The sequence below is a fragment of the Lissotriton helveticus genome, chromosome 8 (genome assembly GCF_964261635.1).
Source record: "Lissotriton helveticus chromosome 8, aLisHel1.1, whole genome shotgun sequence".
Classification (NCBI taxonomy): Eukaryota; Metazoa; Chordata; class Amphibia; order Caudata; family Salamandridae; genus Lissotriton; species Lissotriton helveticus.
Window position 1 is genome coordinate 99,353,193 of NC_136069.1, and position 22,118 is coordinate 99,375,310.

The following is a 22,118-nucleotide window of genomic DNA, read 5'->3' on the forward strand; positions in this document are numbered from 1 at the left end:
TCCCTGTCGAACCCAACACAGGTCACACTAGGGGTCCCTCAGGGATCCACGCTCTCACCTATCCTCTTTAACTTGTTTATGGAACCTCTAACCGAAGTGCTGAATCTACCCAACATCCACTATCACATGCACACCGATGACACCCAACAGTACTTGAAAATCTCTTCCTCCGAAGATATTAGGTCGCTTAATATAACCTTACTAAAAAATACAAAACTGACTGACTTGTAACCACCTTAACTCCTTCGCTGCACATTATGGCTCCTGGCCCTCATGAGTCACAATAGACGCGTGCTCATGACGGCCGGGAGCCGTCAGAACGGTGCCACTCTGCCCACGCGCCTTTAATTCCCCGGGAGAATTAATCAGTGGGCGGAGTTCTGACGGCTTCCGGATGTCATGAGCACACGCCCACTGTGATTTATGACGGCTGGGAGCCATCATGAGTACCTGAATGCCACGCCCAGCCCCCCCTCGCACCGCGGCGAAATTCGCACTGCAGCGAAGGGGTTAAACTAAACACTCTCAAAACAGAATTCCTCTTATTTATTCTTCCAAAAACTCTCAGGACATCTCAGAATGGTTGAAACAACTAACAGCCTTTAACTGCATACCACACATTTTAGGTTCAACATGGTCTTTGGGAATGATGCTGGTGAAGTACTTGAACATACAGGACCACATCAGTTCTGCTACCAAAGTAGTTAACTTCCACATGAACATCCTAAGAAAAATATGAGACTTCTTACCTCCTGAGGACTTCAAATCAGCTGTTTAAGCCCTAGTTATTCCCAGGTAGGGTCATGGAAGTGCAACCCACTGTGGACTACACAGATCTAAGCTGTGGTTAGTGGTTTCTCTTAATTCTGCTGCTAGACTGAATTCAGGGTATAAAAGAAACAGTCATATCACTCTGGATTGGAAATCTGGTGGTTGTGGAGCATCCAGAGGTTCTATCACCTTACTGCTGAAACCTCTGAAATTCTATAAGATGAAAACACATAAACGAGCCTTCACAGGAATTGCTCCGAGAATCTGGAACTCCCTAGCCCCTGAGGTCTAACTGAATACCTCAACTTCTTCATTCAAGAATTGTTTTTAAAGTGATATTGATTAACGTATTTCTTTGTTAGATCTCACAAACCTCACTCTTTGATGAACTCTACTCCCAGACACAATACATCCCATATTATTTACTCATGTTTATGTCTTGCATGTTAGGTTTGTAGCCGTTGTTTTTATGATGTGGTCCCTTAGGGGATTTCTTTGAGGATTTTGTTACACGTGTGCAGACCTTGATGATGTTGCTGTCTATTCTTCATAAATCCAGAATACCTGCAAAGTGATCGGATACCTGTAAGGGTCAAGTTCGCACTATATAAAACTTTATTAAATACATTTTAAAAATTGCTTTGCCCATCCACCCCACCCGTAATACAGCCAGGTGCCCACCGTGAGGTGGAGTTCTTGCAGCAATACTATGTCTGCTCTGTGTCACAAGAGGTATGTGAACGTTTGCCTCACTTTTCTTGGATCTTGGATCATTCACGCCACATACTTTCCAGGAAATAAATGTACCATCTCGCATATAAGTCTGTTGGGTGTCATGATTGGGGCGTCCGGCACAGGAAGCCCGTCGGCCCCAGAGAGCTTCTATAGTAGGATCAAAGCGTAGTGTGCATGGAGAGCAGCTCGATAGTACGCTACACATTCATGGGAACTTCTCAGGAACAAATATCTAAACTAACCCTCCCACTTCAAAACCCCCAACCCGTTGAAGATCATGCCCTCCCCCCAAAACATCAAAGATGAAGAGAAACCACATGGGAAACATCCGAAAGGCGACACAGTGAGGCGGGTGGTTTCTTTATCCCAAACGAAGGGCAGGTGTCCATGTATGGGAAAATTGAGGACTATTGAAAATGAATATCAATCGTTATCGCTTAGGTGACTGTCTAGATTGCTCTCGACCTGGAAGCTTGAGTCCTGCGGTTTGCAGGCTTGTTTGTCACAAAATTTAGTAGCCAATTTAGGATCAATAATGTAGTGGGCTTTACCGTTGAGGAGTACCTGGAGCAGAGCCAGGTAGAGGCCAGCATAGGGTAGGCCCATCTTCATCAACAGCTGCTTGACGGGGAGAAAGTCCTTACGGGCGACCTGAAATGCGCGAGGTGCAAGATCGCGTCACTGTCTCTTTAGTGCAGCAGTTGGGCAATGATGGATTGGGTGGGGGTCACATACCCTAGATCGGTGTGCGCGCTTCACGTAGAATGTTATTAAAACAGAAAGCTCTTCTGTTTATTGGTCATAGTTTGTAGTTTGGGCTGTGCATGGGTAAACAGCAGTGCTACTCCTCCCTTCTACCACTGCCACGGAGAACACTAAGGACCAGGCGAAAGGAGATTTGGAGGCAGGTATAAAATGCTGGAGCCATTTTGAATTCGTTGCAGAATACTTTACATCCCCTGTGTTAGTCCCATATGTTTTTTAACTTGTAAACTTTTTATGTGCATACTTAGCTTTTGGAATTCGATCTACGAGGTGCCAGAAGCCTTATAACATGTTGGTGATATATAAGGACCATTATCGTCCTTATGGTTATTAGTAGTACTAGTGGTAGTGGTAGTAGTAACAGTACTATATCAACCAACCGATAAAATGGGTTCTGGTAATGTGTACAACCATGTCCCAGAGGATATTTTAGACATAAAAAGTACAGATATTAAGAAAAAAAGTATGGGGCTGACTTAGGAGCCCAAAGGGTTTGAGTAATCTAAACTATTATTACACACTCCCCTTTCCATGTAATTTTTTTTATTATTGCTACGCCCTCAACACCCTGTCCACGCACCCAGTCAATCTTCCTGTGTTCCTGCTGATCCTCCTTCACTAGCCTCACATATTTACCCCTTGTTGCAGGGTTCTAGCACTACTGACAATTTCTGCCTGTAGGATTATGTGTATATGTTTTAGGAGACGCAGTGTTTCCTCTGTGATCTCACACAACACTCCCCGGGCCACCCTTCCACCCTACGTGCATACAAGGTTACACTCTTCCACCTATTCTGGTTGGACCTGTTGCCATTCTGGCCGCCCAAGGCTCAACATCAGTTGATCAGACTTTATCCTACAGGACTTGGTCTCTCAAACTAAAGACTTGGACAGATAACTTGTCACCAGTGAGATGTTAATGCATCCTCTAAGTGTGTACAACCACAGAAAACATGAACAATACAGAATAGACCCTTGTTTACACATGTCCAATGACTGTGACATTTATACGATGACACCTAAATAGGACACATTCGTAGAACTAAGAACTGTCTTACGTATACAAAACTCGAACCAGTCGTAATTCAATATGATTAATCTACAACAGAATGATGGCACTAGAGCCCAGCCATAGCCGAATTGTGCCCACTTCCCTGCTGCTGTCACAGAAGGCTGGCAGCAAGCTGGACCAGTAGCCCTCATGTGTCCCTTGAAGCACTAAAATGAACAAGTTCTGCAACCCTCTCCCGTGGCGTCACCAGCCACCCACATTTGGCCTCGGGCACTAGCAGGGGCAGCTTGAAGGGCCCATCTGGTGAATGAGGTTGGAGTGGATCTCAGAGCCCAGCTGACCTCATCAAACAAGCAAACGCTCTAGAACAATGGTACTCCTGGGGATCTGCAAAGCCTTCTCAAGGGATCGGCGACTGTTCGGAACATTCAATCATATTAACAGATTAAGAAAGTGTATATAAATAAAGAAGCAATGTATAAAATTAAACATTTCAGAACGTTCTGTGAATATGAAGGAATTTGAAATTGGAGGCTACAAATTAAGTTAGTTGAAATTGGAGGCTACAAATTAAGTTAGTACCCTCAAATTGAATTGTGGGAGCAGTGCAAATGCATCACACAGAATAAAGTATGAACTATAAGTAGCTTCAGATGAGTGGCCTCAATTGAATTTTAGAAAAGCTCTAACCTTCCCATTAAAAAATAAAATGATTTGTTTGTGACTTACACAAAATATTTCATAATTTGTGTATTTGATGAATGCTTGTTTCTGTATTTTTAATGGCTCAAATCATCGAAAATGCTTTGCAAAAATCCCCGCCTTCCAGTAATGACTCAGTGAGGGTCCCTGGATTCCCACAATAATTCAGAAGGGCTCCCCGGGTCCCTCTGATGATTAAGTGGAGGTCCACAGAAGTCGTAAGGTTAAGAACGTGTGCTCTTAAATGCTTATTGCTAGTGACTGTTAGAGATGCAGCACTGGAAAAAAAGTTTTTTTCTCTACACTGGATGGTCCCTTTAAAGACAGTGAGAGAGAGATTCCCACTCATGCCTCATTAAGGACCCATTTCAGAAAGACCTTTCGGATGTTGAAACTGCTCTCTAGCATTCTGGCCTCAGAATAGGGTCATTCTTGCTCTCTTTGGGCCCGATTCACAGAACTAACATAAGACAAAATCCTAAACTTACTACCATTTTCGTATTCACAGAAGACGCTTACTCATTTTGGTATTCACAGAAGACACTTACTCATTTCGGTATTCACAGAAGTTAGGAGTCCTAACTTTAAGACTCCTAAATGCCTTCTGTGAATACCGAAAGTCTTAAAGTTAGGATTTTTCTCAGTTTAGTAGTAGTAAAGTTAGGACTCCTAACTTTAGGACTCCTAAATGCCTTCTGTGAATAACAAAATGATAGTAAACTTACGATTTTGTCTTAAGTTAGTTCTGTGAATCGGGCCCTTTCTCTGTTTTTTCTCTCACTTCCCCTGTCTTTGTATCACTTTTCATTCCTCATTTTTATTTTCTCTTGCTATTTTTCTCTTTATGTTTCTTTTCAAAACATGCACTGGCAAAGCTGGATTGTATTCTGAGTCTTGACTAAAATAATTTTTCAAATCTTGCTGCAGTAAGAAAAACCAAAACTGTCTGCTCTCTGTATACAATGCACTTATGCAATGAAAAAGTAATTGTGTGATGATTCACTGCACCTTTGAGATTTAACATAGTCCCTTGTGCACTGCAAGCACTCAAAGGAGGTAGAATGATCGATCAAACAACCAGCAGCATGAGGTGAGAGAGAAATACACCCCTGGAAGGAGCCATAGTCCACACTATGTATATTTTAAAGAATTGATAACAATAGGTCAGGAGACCGATGCGCTGTATGCTAGACCTAGAAATATGTCAATGCTGCTTGCATCGCACGTCTTCATAGGGTGAGTAAGGAATGCACTGAGAGCCCCTGCAAATGTATGCATGTGAATGCTATTCAACTCAGAACCAGTGTTTAGGGGATTTCACCCTTCTTCTTAAAAGTCATAATCTCAAGCATTTCTGTTGTTGGAGAGGGAAAAGCATGGGGCAACAAGTAGGTTTAATACTCACATTCTCGGGGGTCCCAGGTCCCAACTCAAGAAACAGCTGTAAACTCATTTTATCAACCTAAGAAGGGTGAAAGGCTGACATAGTCCACCAGGATACAAGCCCATGTTCTACAGGCTGCAAACAGGACTCTGGTGAACTCCGTTCCTGCAGGAAACAGGTGTAGCAGTGACATTAACCCCCAAGCTGGTACAAAAGGGGGTGGTGATGGACGGAGCATCTGAACCAATCAAACACTCACACCCAGTCAACAGATATGGGTTTAATCCATCACCGTTCTTTAGCCCACTCTGCCACCCCAGTTCAGACATAGCCATATGCAAATCAGTCTGACCCTGTGCCTCATGGGAACAGTCCAGCCCGAACTGCCAAGCCATGCCTTCCCTGGACCGGAAACAAGCTTCCGAGGACTGGTTTCTGGCAATTCAGCCGTCTTCAGCCCGGCTTGCTTGAATCCAGTGGCAAAGTGAGCAAGGGACTCACGTCTGAGCATACCCTGCCAACTTATGGCGAACAACCCCCAAGCTGTCCTACAGGAATGGAACCTGTGACTCACAGATAAGTCAGATCTAGGAGCAGGCAGAGAAATTACTTGAGCTATGTTCTGTAAAGGGGACTTGTAATCTGTAGATTACACTGGCTCTCTACAGCTGGTGCACTGACCCCTAAACACTGGAACCTGAGAGTGGCCAGTTAACGTAAAGGTTTCCGTAGCAGGCACAAAACCCCACTTACCTATCTTTTTGTCACAGGAAACAAATTTCGTTGCATGCACTGCATACCCAAATGCAATGCAGTGCGCGCAACGAAATTCGTTTGATTTATTTAAATGTTTACTTACCTGCAAACCTCCATTATCCATACATTACTTACCCCCACCCTGCCCCTCCCCCTCCCCACGTCACTGCCCCGGCAGGTACTCCCTTACCGACCGCACACCTTACATCACATCACACCTCAGGGAACTACCCTGGCTCCTGACACACAACAGGTTCAATTCAATCTCCTCACACACCCACCTTCAAAGCACTACACAACTTAGGCTCCACCTACCTGAACAATCACATCTCCTTCCACCAACCACCCATAGACCTCTGCTCCGCAGGACTCCTACTCACACACATCCCACGCATACATAGAACAAGATTAGGAGGATGGGTGTTTGTTTACATCACTCCTAAGGTGTGGACTGGCCTCCCACTCAGCATCACAGCCCCTCCTCTCTTCTTGAATTCCACAAGAAGCTGAATACCTGGCTGTTTTCAATTGACCAGCCTAGCATAAGCAGGGCTAGACACACACATCTGCTCAGGGCGAGGATACCCTCATGAGTGATAGCAGGGACGGACTGGCCCAGTGGGCACCGGGTGTTTTCCAGGTGGGCCGGAAGGGTGGGGAGCGGTTTTTGACCCGTGGTGGTCGGTTTTAGTTACTGTGGAACCGTTTTGCAGCAGTGCTGCAATATCAGCTCCCTGTAACAAAATCAACACCTGTGCTTGACACTAGCGCACCCCCGCCCAGGGCCGGAACTTCTCAGCAGCATACCATTCCCCCCTTCTCCTGGCTGGTAGCGTGGAATTGCCAGGGTGGTTTCTGTTTCCAGTCCGGCCGTGGGTGATAGTGATAGTGTGCTTTACAAATACACATAAGATTTTGTGCTGGTCCACAGTACCTTACCTGCTTTACCAGAAGCCAATATTTCATAAACATTTCTGAATGCGACTTGTGAAAACATTTGTGAATACGGGAAGGCATTCCCTTCCGTCAAAATAAGCGTTTTCATGTTTCATTCATTCACAGCAGGTTTTTTGTTCAGTATATGAATGTGCCAATTGCACAAAAGGCTGCCATTATCATACTTAAGTATTCAGGAAATGCTTCCAGTAGCCATGGCTTCCATTGAAGCTCTGAGAATACCTTCTGCATCCTGGCAGGTGCAGCTGAGTCAACTTGTGCCACCCGGGTGCAAGTCCCTCCGCCCGGCTCTGCCGTCGCTGCAGCTGTGCCTCTGTGTGTTCCTGGGTGGATGCCAATGGCCTGTGTGTGCAGCAGTAATACAGTCTCTTGAGTTGGTAGGGGGGGGGGGGGTTACCCACGCAGGTTTGTTTCTCCCACTTGCTAGTGTTGAACCTTGCCAGCCAGGTAAGTGGTTTGTGTACTGCTGTGCCCAGCACAAGCTCTCCACTAGAGCATGCTAACCAGGCCATGTTAAACAGGCATGCGTAGGAGTGAGTCAGGAAGGCAGCATTTGCAAATTGAGAAATACAGCATGTACAGTCAGTGTAAGTAGCACTGAGACAGACAAACATACACACACACACCCCAACAGCCCCCATCGCCCAGCGCCATGTCACCAGCTGCAGATGTGCATTACTTTTAAATCCAGCTGAATTTCAACAGCGGCAGAGGAATGCACAGTGGTGTCGCTAGAAGTGCATTTTAAAGGGATGGGGCACATTGGGCCACAGATGAAAGTGGGGGGGCCACAAAGGATGTATACTTGCTGTAAATCTGACTTTGTACCTATGTGTGTAAATATGAATGCGTATATGTGTATATTTAGATATAGATATATACACACAATACATCCAAAGCCAGGTTTAAACATTTTAAGCAAACAACACTACGTTATAATGAAAAAGCTGGATGGGTGAATGTGTGTGGCAAGGTTCAGTGTGTGGTTTTTTAGGTCGAGTCTGGGCAGGGCATGCGCTGCTCTGCAAGGCATGTTGTATTCGAGTATGGACTTGAAGCTCCGCCCACTCTCCAGCCATATTTTCCATTGGCTTGTGTCACTGCCCTTTTTAAATGCTGGCTTCTGATTCATTAATAGGCTTCTTAGTCCCTCCTTAGTACTGCCTTGTCTTCATTTGTAAACTCCCATGAGGACTGGCCCTTTTACTACTGTTGTTACACAGTATGGGGCATATTAGCAAGGCGGGCGATATGAAATTCTCACCGCTTTTGCGGGCGTTTTCGGCTTAAAAGCGGCGATAATTTCATTAGCAAGCTGTCGCTAACATCCGTTAGCGACAGCTTTTAGGTGATAGCAAGCAGTTTGGGGCCCGCTTTGCATGTCAGCGATATTTATCGCTAATGACATGCAAAGTGGACGTACCCAACCGGTTAGCGACTGAAAGCAGTCGCTAACATCGCTATCGCCTATTATCAATGCAGGCACATCGATTTATAAAATCGCGCTAAGCGCGAATATCGCCAAAAACTAACGCCTGCTCAGACCACTTAACCTGTATATCCAATGGGAGTTGGATATTCAGGTTAAGACCCTATTGGCGTTAATGCCTGAATATCACTGGTTTTCTAGAGATATTCACGCATTGAGCCGCTATCGCACGTTATCTCTGCGATAAAAACCGGCGATGCGCGGCGATAAAAAAAATACCGCTAAGCTCATTTAGCGATAAATATCGCTAGTTGTTGATAATATGCCCCCTATGTCTTTTTTAGTCTGTTGGCACGATTTTCTTTAATGTATTTCTCCTGCTGCAGGCACAACATGCTTTCCTGCAACATACAGCGCACCATGCTCGCTTTCCCTTTCCAAGAAGCCCAGGACAATGGCAGCCGCTTCGCTGAAATGAAATAGGTCTCGCATTTCACAAGAGTTTAAGCTATTGGCATTGTAAAACACAATGCCTTTTATTTATGTGTTAATTATCAAAACAGATAAATAAAAAGGCATTTCCGTTTACAATCCCAATAGCTTAAACTCTCACAAATGTGAAGCCTATAGCATGGCCAATGCTTGTCTGTGTCTCCTGCTGGTACATTCAAAGGATGCAGAGGTGGGTTCAAAGGGGGGCAAGGACACATAGAGCTGGGGCACAGGCCCCATCTAGCAACCCTTTAGAGGCACCACCAGGCATTCATCTTGGTGGCACATGCAGTCTGCCCTGGTCCAACCCCCTGCACTTCCGGCACGTGCACAGGATAGCTCTTTCTCAATCCATCGCCTGAGCCTGTCAGTGATGGGCGAGAGCCTGCTAGGGTTTGTCCAAGTGTGAAGCATGCGCAATCTGAGCCCTACTCATGGCCCATTTGAACTGCCTGTAGTTGCACGTTGTCCTATGCCAACCTTTATGTTCTCTCTGCTTTTTTGTTTTAGCTCCCACTGCAATTCTTGTGAGGTTTAGGGGCTAATTGCCAACTTTACAAGCTCAGACTTGGATAATAATTCTGGCTCTAGCATACAACTGAAATGTGTTTGATTCTGGACGGATCACTTCATCACCCTCTGCCCGAAATGTAACTATGTTGAAATGTAACGCAACTGTGAATGCTTGAAATGCTATTGTAAAAGCTTCAGATTTCAGTGTGCCACTCCTTAATGAATGTACATGATCTAGTATCTTCTCCCAACACCCCGTTAATATAAAGCGCTCTGTTGCACCTCATGGGCCGTATTACGCGTAGCGCCTCAGAGGTGCAAAGGCATGTGTGCCATCTCTGTGCACTCCCAGGGCACTTTGGTATTACAGAATGCGCCATAGATGCTTGTGCAGCCCCTTCCGTAATACCAATAGCGCTGGCATACATGTAGCGAAAGCGCAATTTTCAGAGGGCGTTCCCTTAGGGAATCGCTCTGCCTATGCACCCATGGCCTATTACTGATGGACACAGAGACACGAAGGAGGTGCACTGACAGTGAGATACAGAAAAATGGGGGGCTGATAGTGCCCGCCCCTTAGTTCAACCCCCTGGAGCGGGAAAAGAGACTTTCATGGACTCCCCTAGACATCCCCCTAAAGGCGAGTGCAGTCACTCACTGCACCTGCCTGCAGAGGGATCTCAAAGTGCAGGGGGGTCCCCCCTGCACAGAGAAACAGAGAGGCTTGGAACAAGATGGTCCATATTTCAGCAAATGCGCTGCTAGAGGGCTGAGCACGTTCACAGCTGCCCTGCGGGCAGCACAATCATTATAATAGAGCAACCTTTCTGGTCAGTGCCAAGTGCAACTTTGAAAGGTGCGCCATGGCGCAAACAATGACAGTGCACCCCATATGTAATGTGGCCACAGCTAGTTTTGTGCTATATTAAGACCAATACATACTTGTTTAGGGTGTCTTAGAATGGAAGAACAATGGTTTGGGACAGCACACCAGTAAATGTCCACTTCAGTGATACACAAACATTCTTTGGACTCTCAGAGGAGTCGCAGTGATAATATGCCATCAGTGGAAAGTTGTCCATCAGTGACTAAACACTGGATAGACACACATTTTATTCATGTGTGTGATTTGTACAAGGAGGGAGGATGCAATGTGATAAAGTGCAGAGAAAAGACAAAGCTGGCCTTTCTGAGGTAGGTAAACACACACACTAATCAGCAGTTTCTATTTACAATGAGTCCAGAATCACCCCAGAAGACTGGGTGCTGCAGCATTGAGGTAAGTAATACAATCCTGCAAAAAATATTGAATGCAGAATACCAGCAACTACTATATCATGGAGATATGTATATAGAGGTAAGGGTATATTTACTGTTCTTAGCTCCACATTTATGTACCTTAGAGATTTGTATAAGTTTAAGGTACGTAGATGAGAAGTTAAGACTAATACATCTGTACTTAGCTATGTATACTTACTTTCACAGTACAGTGGTAGTCGGTATTCTGGATTCAATATTTTGGCAGGGAAATATCAAAATCTCTGTAATGTTGTGAAATACCCTGCAGAAGCATGATAGTTTGCTGCTCAGCCACATGTGTCATCTGATCACATCACCAAAGGTAACACCCACACTTACAGATCTACATTGTTTTCCCTGCATGTTCTGTTGTTTGCCATATCCATGGACCCTGGTATAGGGGATGCCCCACATTCTGACTCCAGCACATCCACAGGAGGACTCTAGACCACTCCTGGGAGAACAGAAACCTCACAAGAGCCACTTGTAAATTTGCTGTTAAGGACGAAGCCCACATGGACCCTAGGGCAGAAGGCTACTGGTTGATGAGAGCTATTCCTAGACTTTTCGAGTGAAAGCCTTAGATGTTCCCCACAAATAGGGTCCAACGCCCCCACATAAACCCAGTAGGAATTGTAACAGGGACCCTACTCCCTCCACCCACCATAACTGTGTTGAAAGAAAGTATGCATTGGGGGTCTGTTCTTTTGGATTAGGAATGTGTATACGTGATCAATATGTGCCTTCCATCCTGGTGACTAGGCATTGCCTTACCCCACCACAGCATTCCTGCCTTCTCCCCCTTTCACTTTTTGGAAGACATACACATGATTTCCAGTCTAGAGAACTCTCCAAACGTGAGTGAAGAAGACTCAAAATATGCCCTTCTTGTGGGTGGAAGAGCTTCATACAAGGAAATGGTTTGTTTTTATCCTGTCTGGCCTGATAGATGGAATCTCCAAGCAGTTCCATATAGCTTCATCACCTCAGCCGAGTTAGAAAGTCCATGCAACAACTTTTCCACACTATGCTAGTGCTGTACTGTGAGCCAGGCTTCTCCAACGAGTAGCTCGTGAGCTACTGCTAGCTCTCCAGCCAGCTATGAGTAGCTCACCTATGTGCAGCCCAGCCTACTAAAGAAGTAGCTTTTGCTTGGCTGAATATATTTATAACACAATTGAAAAGTGTGTGATCGAGACAAAAATGTATGTATTTTCAGAACTCATAAGATGATGTTTGGAGAAAAATGTTGAAATTTCCAAAATATTTTTAAAGCAGACCCACGACTGAAGTAATCTTCTTGACGACTATCTCCTCCTTTCTCTCTTTTATTCTCTACTAGCAGCCCGCCCCAGCGTTGCCTGGGGCAGAAAGGGGCTATAGATATGAGAGGTTTGTAAATGTGTGCCTATATATACATATGTAGGGACACATTTATAAGGCTGCATTTACTTAACATTATCTACGGAGGACCTCTACTCTGAGCCCCCTGCCTTTCTCTCCACCGGTCGATAGAAAAAGAATAAATGACATGACTTTTTTCAGTCTGCTGAGGCGCCCGTGAAAGGAGAGCATACTTTCAATTTTCCTTGAATTTACAACTTCAGGACCTTTGTCACAAAAATCGGGCCATGTACTTAAAATAAAGAAATATGTCAGAACACCGGGACAGTCCACCGAAAACCGAGACTCTCCACAGAAATCCGGGTCGACTGGGCAGTGGTCACTCAACTGTAAGAGTCCACCCTGTAAGAGTCCACCCTGCGTGACACAACCCCTTTCCACTGCCACACATTGACCCCCAGTGTATGCGTTGCCGGAATATTTGTTTTACTTTTCCACCACTGACTGGAATAAAGAAACCCAGTAAGCACATAACCTGCCTATGGTTTTCAGTTGTTATTGAGTTGAATCAGAGTACCATCGCACAACAACACTGACCCTGGCTCAGCTTCAGAGCTGGTGCTGCCTGCGCTCCGAGGGTGTACTTCAGGGACGGGGAAACCCGCAGCGTTCGGCTCCCTGCAGCATAACACAGCAACCGACCCGCACCCCACGTCATCGTTCACTGAGGATAACTAAGGGGCAGATTTATGTTTACTGGCGCATCCCCAGGGATGCGCCAGTTAACATGCGCCACAGTGCGCCACTGCTCCGCCACCCATGGTGCGCCGCATTTATGATGTGGAGCACCATGGTGCAAGACAGTGAGGATGCGTGGCGCATCTCTCGGCGTACGGGCGGCGCATTGCAGGAGTCATGTCGCAAGTGCGACATGACTCCTGCAATGCACAGGAGCCACCTCTTCCATGCATGGTGCGTCACCCTTACGCCTGCTTCAAGCAGGCGTAAGGAATTGACGTAGAAAGTGACTGAGTGAAATCTCATAGATTTCACTCAGCCACTTTTAGGAGGCGTTCCTGCGCAGGAACGCCCCCCCCCCCCTGCGCAGGAACGCCTCCTTATGGCGCAGGGCTTTCCAACGTGACGCATCTCTTAGATGCGTCATGTTGTAAATAGGGCACATTGTTTGCGCCGCCGTTGCGTCACATTTAGTGACGCAATTGCGGCGCAAGGAGGCGCAAGGCCTTCATAAATCTGCCCCTAAGTACAGGAGACAGGCCTCGCTTCGACCTTTAACCATACCACTGCCTCTTTCATCATCGACCCCAGAAATAGAAACAGAAAATAATACCGCGCAGTACAAGACCGCTGTGCTCTGCCTTTCTTGATCCGGAAGTAAAAGTGAGTATGAATACAGGCGTCCGGAAAGTTCATTCCTGCGACGTTTTTTGTAAAAGAGCTTCTAGAAATTATATATTGGCGATCCTAGTAACGCCGCCGCTTCGTACGATTGTGTGAACCATAAGAGCATGTAGTGTCGTCTGCTGTAAAGTCCTCTGCAACATGGAGTGCGCTTCTCGTGTGGCTCCACGCACTATCCGGAGTCAAGGCGCTATGACATGGCGCTCCTTGACTGACCCTTCAGCTGTGATTTAGGCACGTGCAGGATCACTGCACAGCCGCTTCCACTGCACCGCCCTCCTCCTTCGTCGTCATTAGCACGTCGCGTCGCGGCCGGCGCTAGGTCCCGACCGGCGCTACTTTCAGGGGACTACTTTGTTTACAAACTGATTTTTTTTTATTTACTTAAAAAAAAAATTATATAGCCTATGTCCATCTACACACCCTGATATTTTCATAGATGTATCGGGTGTGTAGATTGGCGCTGTGGTTCCCGAGTTTACCTGGCCAAAAGGTGCAAGTTCTCTCTTTATAATAATAGTATAGATATTCCCCCTTCTCATCCATTCTTACTCTTCTAGCAAGACAGTGGAAAAGGGGACAGCCAAACATATATACCACTTACCTGTATCCTTGACAAGGACAGCCAGTTTGGGCTGTTACCCTGTAATGGTAAAGCGATGATAATTGTATGTATAACATTTTTATAAAATACTTTGAAATCAAAAAAGCTTATATTTAAGAGATAAATCATGTTGTGGTGATGAATCGTATTACTACTATTATTACCTTGGTTCTGCGAGTGTTGCAGCTATGGCTGTTATGTATTGTCCATGTAAAGGAATTCCAAACTGAAAAAGCCTATTTTACACTACTGCTGGCAACCCTGCCTGATGCACAGAGGTGATCATTGTTGGTAATCTTGCATTGCATGACCATGAATTTAATCTTGTCTGATGCAGTGACTCTTATAACACTAGTAGCTCAGGATAATTTTCATTGAACATACACTGCTGTTGTTACTGAAAAGGTTGGAGACCCACTGCAAACACTGCACTGGATGTAATTCAAACTGGGTTATTTATACTTGAAACTTTACTTGACACGTGTGAACCTGCAGTGCTTCCTGAATGCCAGTAGCTACATCTCCTATCTTTTCTAGTCTGAGACTAAGCCTGAAAAAGATCTGCTTGTCCTGCTGTTTGCCTGGAGTCCATGCTTACGGAATAGAATTAAGAAGGAGGACACAGAAGACGAAACCTTGATCACCCTGTTGTCTTTCTGGGACCATCTCTCCATTGGCAAAAGATAGCTGGCCCCTACCAAGAAAGGATCCTTCTCTTGCCAGAATAACTACTCTCTACCATCTCCATGGCATTGAGCACAGGCTGCTCCACCAGCCCTGGGCACGGGTGCAGGAAGAGTGCCGCAGAGTCACACTTCAGGTCTCACTGACCCAACCTGGCCGCCTGGATGCACAGAGGTACCAAACCAGCCAAGTGCTGTGCTCTCAGGATCCACAGCTTGTTGACAGGACTGTAGGCCCAAGATGTGATTGTCAACTTATACCTTTTTTGAAAACAGGCAGACGCCCATCCGCTGCACCACAAAACAGCATTTGAAGACTTTAAGATCTTTCACATCATTGGCCCAAAACTTCTTACAAAACAAATCAGGAGGTACAATCAATGACACTCCCTGTGCACATAAACCAGTCCTTTTGATGTTGAAGGATAGGGAGGCAAGGTTTTTTGGGTAACAGCAGCCTTTTTGGAATAAAATCCCTTCGCGTCTTTGATCAGAAAATAGTGTGCTAAATTTCATAAAGAAAAACAAATAGAAAGCAAGCTATTTAAACAATAATTGTGCTGCGTACTATTGTCCTTTTCAACTTGTTTCTCGGCTAAAACACACAATGGAGTGTGAGCTGCGCTCAACAAATAACATAAACAAAAAAACTAGCATTGGCGAAGCCAGCAGGTTAAGCGTTGTCTGCCACACTTTTGGCTTTTTTAATGCTTGTTTTGTTTTGTCATGATTTTTGCAAAATTGTATTGTTGGGGAGCTGATGGGCCCTCACTAATATAAAAAAAATAACATTGGCTAAAAGCAAAAGTACTTTTTGGTCAAAAAAAGTACATGAATCATGTTCATTTTCCCCCACATAATTCCAATAACCTTGCAGCTTAATTTAGTCCGCCATTCAGCATAACATTAGCAACCCTGACAATATTAAAACAATACTGGGTGGTTTAGAGACAGATTGTCATTATGATGATGAAATTCGCATTTCCTGGGCAACTGCGAAATATTTACAATATTTGAAGATTCCCTGTAATATATGGCTTTTGATACTAATGCACTTTGTGCAATAAAAGCACCCAGACATATATATCACACAGTGGCAGTCACCACTGTGTTGTTATAGTTAGGACCAGGAAATAGATTTTTTTGTTTTGTTAACAACTGTGGAGCAGTTTGATGAATCTTCACAAGAATTTCCCCAAAAAGTTCATCCCCCTCAGCCCCTTCCCTGAAAGTTTGGGGTGATCTGTCAAGTGGGGGCGGAGAAAAAGGAGGGATCCCAAAAACATTATCCTTATGCAATCTCCATAGGGGTTTTTACCAGCACTACAGCCAAAACAGCAGAACTGTATTACAGCAAGTTTGGCAGAAAGCTGTTTGTGTTTTGGTGTAAATCAGTTCAGTAGTTTTTGAGAAACTGAGGTTCAAAATGTATAAATATCTGGACCATGTGGCTGAAATTAAAAATGTAAAGTCTTTTGATTAGCTGAGCGTTTTTTTCAGAGCGAGCACTCTGACCACATCATGAAAACAAATGTTGCGGGGGGCTAATACAGCACTCGGGGACTTGGTTCCCTTGTCCTCAAAAAGGTTTGAAAAATGACATAAGGGGGAAGGGTAGGGATGCCCTGAGTTCCCCATCCCCCTGGTCCCAGGCGTACTATACTTGTAAAAAAATTGTCGAGTGGGACTGCGGGAGTCCAACAATTTTTTTTTTTTAAATCGGAGGTCCCAAAACACTTCTTTACCATGCATGGGCCATAGAAAATATTAGACAATGATACAGAAAAAACGGCTGAACAGAATTACACCAAATTTGGCAGAAAGTAGGATATTTGTTCAGAAAGCGTGATTTTTGTTATTAGGTATAATTCAGTTTAAAGTTTATAGATATATTGAAAGTTGAAATATTTTAGAAAAAGGGGACCCCTATATAATACTCTTTCACTTGCTATACATAGGGAGAAACTGGGTTTAGAACCCTATATTGAAAGTTGATCCTGCACTACTCTTGCTGGAAAGAAATGTAAAAATGTGCAATCTGATTGGTCGGTTGCTCATGACACTCACTGCACTGCATAATGTGATTAGCAGCCGCAATATGAAGAAAAGTGTTGCGGCCGCCAACTTGAATAAAAAAAACACATAAGGGTATGGGTATGGGTACCTTGAATCCCTGCGGAAGGCGAGGTCCTTCTGGGACACTCCGTTTAAAGTAAATGATAAAAAAATCATTTAGATTCACTGCAGTTCCACGGGAGCCAGCGTGATCCCATCGAACACCCACAGGACTCTCGCAAGAGCCTCAAAGGACAAAAAATAAATAAATAAAAAATGGCCTTCTACCAACTACCCGCCCTGCCGGCAATGCGCAGGCAAGGCCTTAGCTGCAAACGTAGACTTTATGTAAAAAAAAAAAAAGACATTCACGGGAAAAAAATTACAGTGGAGTTATATATGAGGACGGCAGTAAGATTTTAACTTGCGTTCAAAAACCCTTAGAAATTCACTAAAAAAACACTTCCATTTAAAAAACATACAACCAGGGAAATTTGCCAGTCTTGAAGTCTAAAGTTAGACTTCAGTTCTAAAATCAGACTTCAGGTGTAAACTTAGGCTTTAGGTCTAAAGATAGAATGTAGGTCTAATGTTAGATTTTAGGTATGAAATAAGACTTTAGGGCTAAACTTAGACTTTAGGGTCCAAAGTTAGACTTCAGGTTTACAATTAGACTTCAGGTCTAAAGTTAGGTCTAAGTTTACCTTTGTGAATTGGGCCCTTTGTGCCTACCTCAAGCCAAAAGACTCTAAAACTGTGCTTCAGAGCAAGATAAAACCATGTGCAAAGTGCTGATAAGTCATCAGATATAAGTTTACTTGGGAAAAATAGCGAGATGAGCTTGACATTTTCATATTCGACTGCATTCAAAGTCTTAAGCAACAAGCCTGTGATGCCTAAAATATGTCTGACCCTCCAGTACCCATGAAGCGGTCGCGTTACACACAGTCACTCGCTGCTTGGTGCAGAACCATGAACAGCTACAGTACAGAGCACAGTAGAGTCAATCTTGTGTAGGCTTTCTTATCTTTCTCTTAATAACAAAGGTAGAAATCTAGTATATATTAATTTTTTCTTTGTGGGTCCTTTTAAATTGGCTTTTGTTTCTTAAGCTTTCAGCCATCTTGCTTTTTATTTACAATTAAATGAATTTTACTGCTGATCTCTCTTCCACAAAGGCAAGGTTGAAGTTCTCCCTGCATTTGTATGATTTATTTCAATATTTTCATTTCTAACATAGACATGTAACCTGCATATGAATCAGTTGTGAATGTGATAGGTCCACATTAGTGGAAGTCTTTCTTTTATGTCTGTATGAGCTATTACGGCTGCTGGGTTGCTTAGCAACAGGATAGTGCTGCCCCTGAAGCAATGTTGCACATCACATTAGATCTCAAGGTCAGAAAGGACAGGCTTTCTAGCCAAGATTCAGTCTACACTTGTTGAGTTGATGAAGGGTTCATGAATAAGACGATGAAGGTATGTCGATACAGCTGGCACGTGGGCAGCTCTCTGCTCTCTAACCTCTTCCCATTTTACACACACTGTGGCTTTAAGGTAGGACTTTGTCTGGTTTGTCTTTAGTGCCACATTACAACTGCTGTGTGTGATTAGTCGTTGTGAAATGTAAGCTGTGTGTACAATGACTTCCAACTAATGCACAATATGCAATGCCCCAAAAACAGAATGCTCTTCTCTGACTTTTTAAAGACTGTGTGGGCAGGCAACCAACCTTCTTGGGTCCCTATACTGTTAGGCCTCGTATCAGGGCATCCTAGCCCGCTGATACTTAATATAATTTCACAAGAAGAGCTTCTGTGCCCAGATGTCACACTGTGATGGAAAGACACCATTTTTATTGAGGACTCATTATGAATTAAATTTAGTGTGTTTAGAAGAGGGAGTATGCCTTCCCCTTTACCAGAAGAATGTGTAAGTTTAGCATGTTGTCTAGTGCGCTAGATTTCACTATTCAAGGTGTGCACAAACAGGGTTTGCACCAGTTTGTGGGCTCCCTGGGGCTCGTTTACATGTTGGGTTGACGCATAAGTTGACGCCAGCTAGAGTTGACTTCTGAGACGGGCCAGGAGGCTCCCACAGATCTTCGAGGAACTATTCCTCAGGTGTTTGCCGTAAGGATCTTCCTTTGGACACCCAGAAAACCGTGGTCCAGGCGTTAATAACATCTCGCCTGGACTATGGCAATGTTCTATTTCTGGGAGCGGGCAAAGAGGTAATCCGTAAATTACAAACGGTCCAGAACATGGCAGTTCGTCTATTGTGTAAATTACCTTACAAGTCTCCCACGTCTCTGCACCGTCGTAGCCTCCATTGGCTACGCGTTGACAGTCGCTGTAAATTCAAGGCTCTTTGTCTTATACATAGAATTAATACTGGCAAGGCCCCTCAGTATTTGAGATCTCTAATTCATCCGTACCTTCCCTCCCGTACTCTTCGTTCATCCAATCAACATAAACTTCAGATTCCTAGGACGAGGAGAGCCAGAATGGGTGGTCGATCTTTTGTTTTTTTGGCACCATCCCTGTGGAACTCTCTTCCGTTGTCTATTCGGATTGAACCCAACTATCTAAAGTTCCGCAGAGATGTAAAAACCTGGCTATTCGATCAATAATTTATGCGACTGTACACCTCTCTTGCTGGTTTAGCGCCGGGAAACCTCCGGGTAGCTGTGCGCTCTATAAAATTAAATATAAAAAAATAAAATAAATAAATAAGGATCTGCACCACCCTGCAGGGAAGAGCTGGTCCCTGATCAAATGCAAGCCAGACGGTGGCTCTGGCTTTGAGTGGCTTCTTGAGCTTCAAGGGGTCCTCAATATCCCCATCAAAGACATTGGGGCACCAGGACACAAGGATATATAGACCATCAGATGCAAATCAAGCAGAGTGTGCCGGCACTCCAGACCTGCATGTATCCCACAGATGTAAAGTACCACAAATTAATAAATACAATTAATCACAAATGGTTTTACAATACACAACAATTTACAATACCAATGACAACAGAGACCCAGGATGTGGCAGGAGCTCCTAACCAGCGACAGTCAACAGATGGGTGAAGAACAGAAGGCAGAGAAGTAATCAGAGAAATCAGCAGGTACCTGGCATAACCTCCACCTCAAAGCTGGGCAGCAGATCAGCAAGCAACCCTGTCTTGCCTGGAAGAGACAGAAAGAAGAGAAAAGATAGAGCGGTTACTGCAAGAAATATCCTGTGCTTCCCACACCTCCCGCAAACCCTGCCAACCTCCTAACATCTTTGGTTGGGTAAAGCAGACAGGTCAAGAGATGCTTTTCAGACACTTGGTTCTCAGATAATGTCATGTACAAGTACGCAGGCGCAGCCCCCAGGGAGTGCGGTGGTATACCACAATGGTAGCGTGAAGAGACGCGTGGAGGAGGCAAGGAGATACATCAATGAGTAGGAACATATTTACTCTTCAATACAGTGTTTGTTTTGTAAAAAATAAAGGCAATAAATATTTTGAAGTTATGTCAAACTGATCCCGTGTTACCTCTCAACGCTCCATTATTTTGTAGGAAGGCAGAATTACCATGTGTGAATATTAATGCTACAGATATCCTGCAGCTTAGAAGCAGCTGCCATGACTACTGTACTTGCGGAAGCTGGCCGGCAGCCATCTTACCCTCATGCATGATGGCGGATGTTCTGTTTCTAGTCCACAGTCCTAATAACGTTCATGAATGGCATTGATGGGTGTCAAAGATCCTTCCCCAGTAAAACAAAGGGTAGTAACAGGCTCCTACAGCAGTACGAGGCGAGTGGTGGTAAGTTACCACGAAATGTGGTTGGTGGCATTGAACCTAGTATGTTAAAGAGTGACGCAGAATTCCAGAAGCATTATTTTCCTAATGTCATTGGCCCGACTTCTGGACAAGCTACAGGATTCGCCACCGTCCCTGTTACGACATTTTACTGCCAGAAATTACCTCATTGATTGGATGATCTTATTTGTGGCGCTAAAACGAACATCCAGTTGGATTGGTCACACATGGCCTACAAAGCACCTCAACACAGCCAAGTGTCTTCTGGGCCCCATGGCACTGTAGCCAGATCACACCCTCATCACAGCAGTAAACCTTTGTGTAGTTCTGTTAAGTAGTGAAGACTTTTGGTGCCTTCATGGCCCGAGACTAATTTAAACATATTAGAAATTAAATTGAAATAGGCCTCTTTTGTAATCAGACGTGGCTACACGGCATTAGGTTCGCCATCAGTTACATCTGCTGTTGTACTTTTTTTTTTTTTACACCTGCTGCTGTAGCAGTAGTTCTATGATGGTCTTCTGTAGCTCCTAGATTAAAGGTGTTCGCCAGTGGATCAACTGTTGAGAGCTTATGGCTCTGTAAGGTTGTACCCCCTGACGCTCTATGCTGTGCTCCTTCAGCATATCCAGGCCATGGAACTGAGCAACAACACTTTTCCAGGGTGCGTGTAAAGTGTTTTTACAGAACTCAAACAGTAATAAAGTGAAAGAACATAAGAAAAAAATAATGTACAATAATAAACTATGACAAAAATCTAATCAGCAGGACCGAAGATATGCATTTTAAAAGTTTTAGATGCAAATAGTGCCAAAAAGCATCTGGTCATGCTGGACTGGGGAAATGTCCTAAGTTCAGGCCGACCACGATGCAGTGCGAGCCAGATATAGGGACCGGGTTTGTTCCACTGAAGAATTACGTTCTGAAGTCTGAGAGAAGTGTGGTTGGCATTGGCGGGGGCCATGAGGAGGTTGTTGATACAAGAAGCAGGTCAGGCGAAGCGGGCACTCGATGTTGAAACACCAAGAGTCAGTCGTATCTGGAGATTCGAGTTGGCTGTTGCCACGGGCTGTCACTGTCAACGTGAATACCAGGTCCTGCTGGAGCTTTACATTGGTTGTCGCCGTGGGCAGTCGATTCTTGGCACGAAGAGGTCACTTTGTGATTGCAAAGACCCCAAAACTTGAGAATCTTCACCTTTTCTTACAGAGGAGTACACTCTGATGACAGCAAAGGGTCAAGGACCTGGGGGCATCTCTTGGGGATCAGGACTCACTCCAGCAGAGACCAGCAGCAAGGCTCAGGCAGGTCCAATTGGAGCTGGTCAGCTGGGCAGTTGCAAGGATGCATATGGAAGCTTGTTGTGTCCCTGTGTAACTCAAACAGGAG

General features: G+C 44.6%; 1 protein-coding gene across 3 annotated transcripts in view; it reads right to left on the minus strand.

Moving 5' to 3' along the window:
* Positions 1 to 22,118, minus strand: part of ILDR2 (immunoglobulin like domain containing receptor 2) — a 752,917-nt gene that overhangs the window by 171,211 nt on the left and 559,588 nt on the right. For 2 of the 3 annotated variants that reach the window (XM_078656684.1, XM_078656685.1), the window contains exon 4: positions 20,046 to 20,102. The exons of the other annotated variant lie outside the window; for it this stretch is intronic. In XM_078656684.1, coding sequence (XP_078512810.1) covers positions 20,046 to 20,102 — 57 coding nt within the window. The remainder of the gene's footprint in view (positions 1 to 20,045; positions 20,103 to 22,118) is intronic. 3 annotated transcript variants of the gene reach the window in all.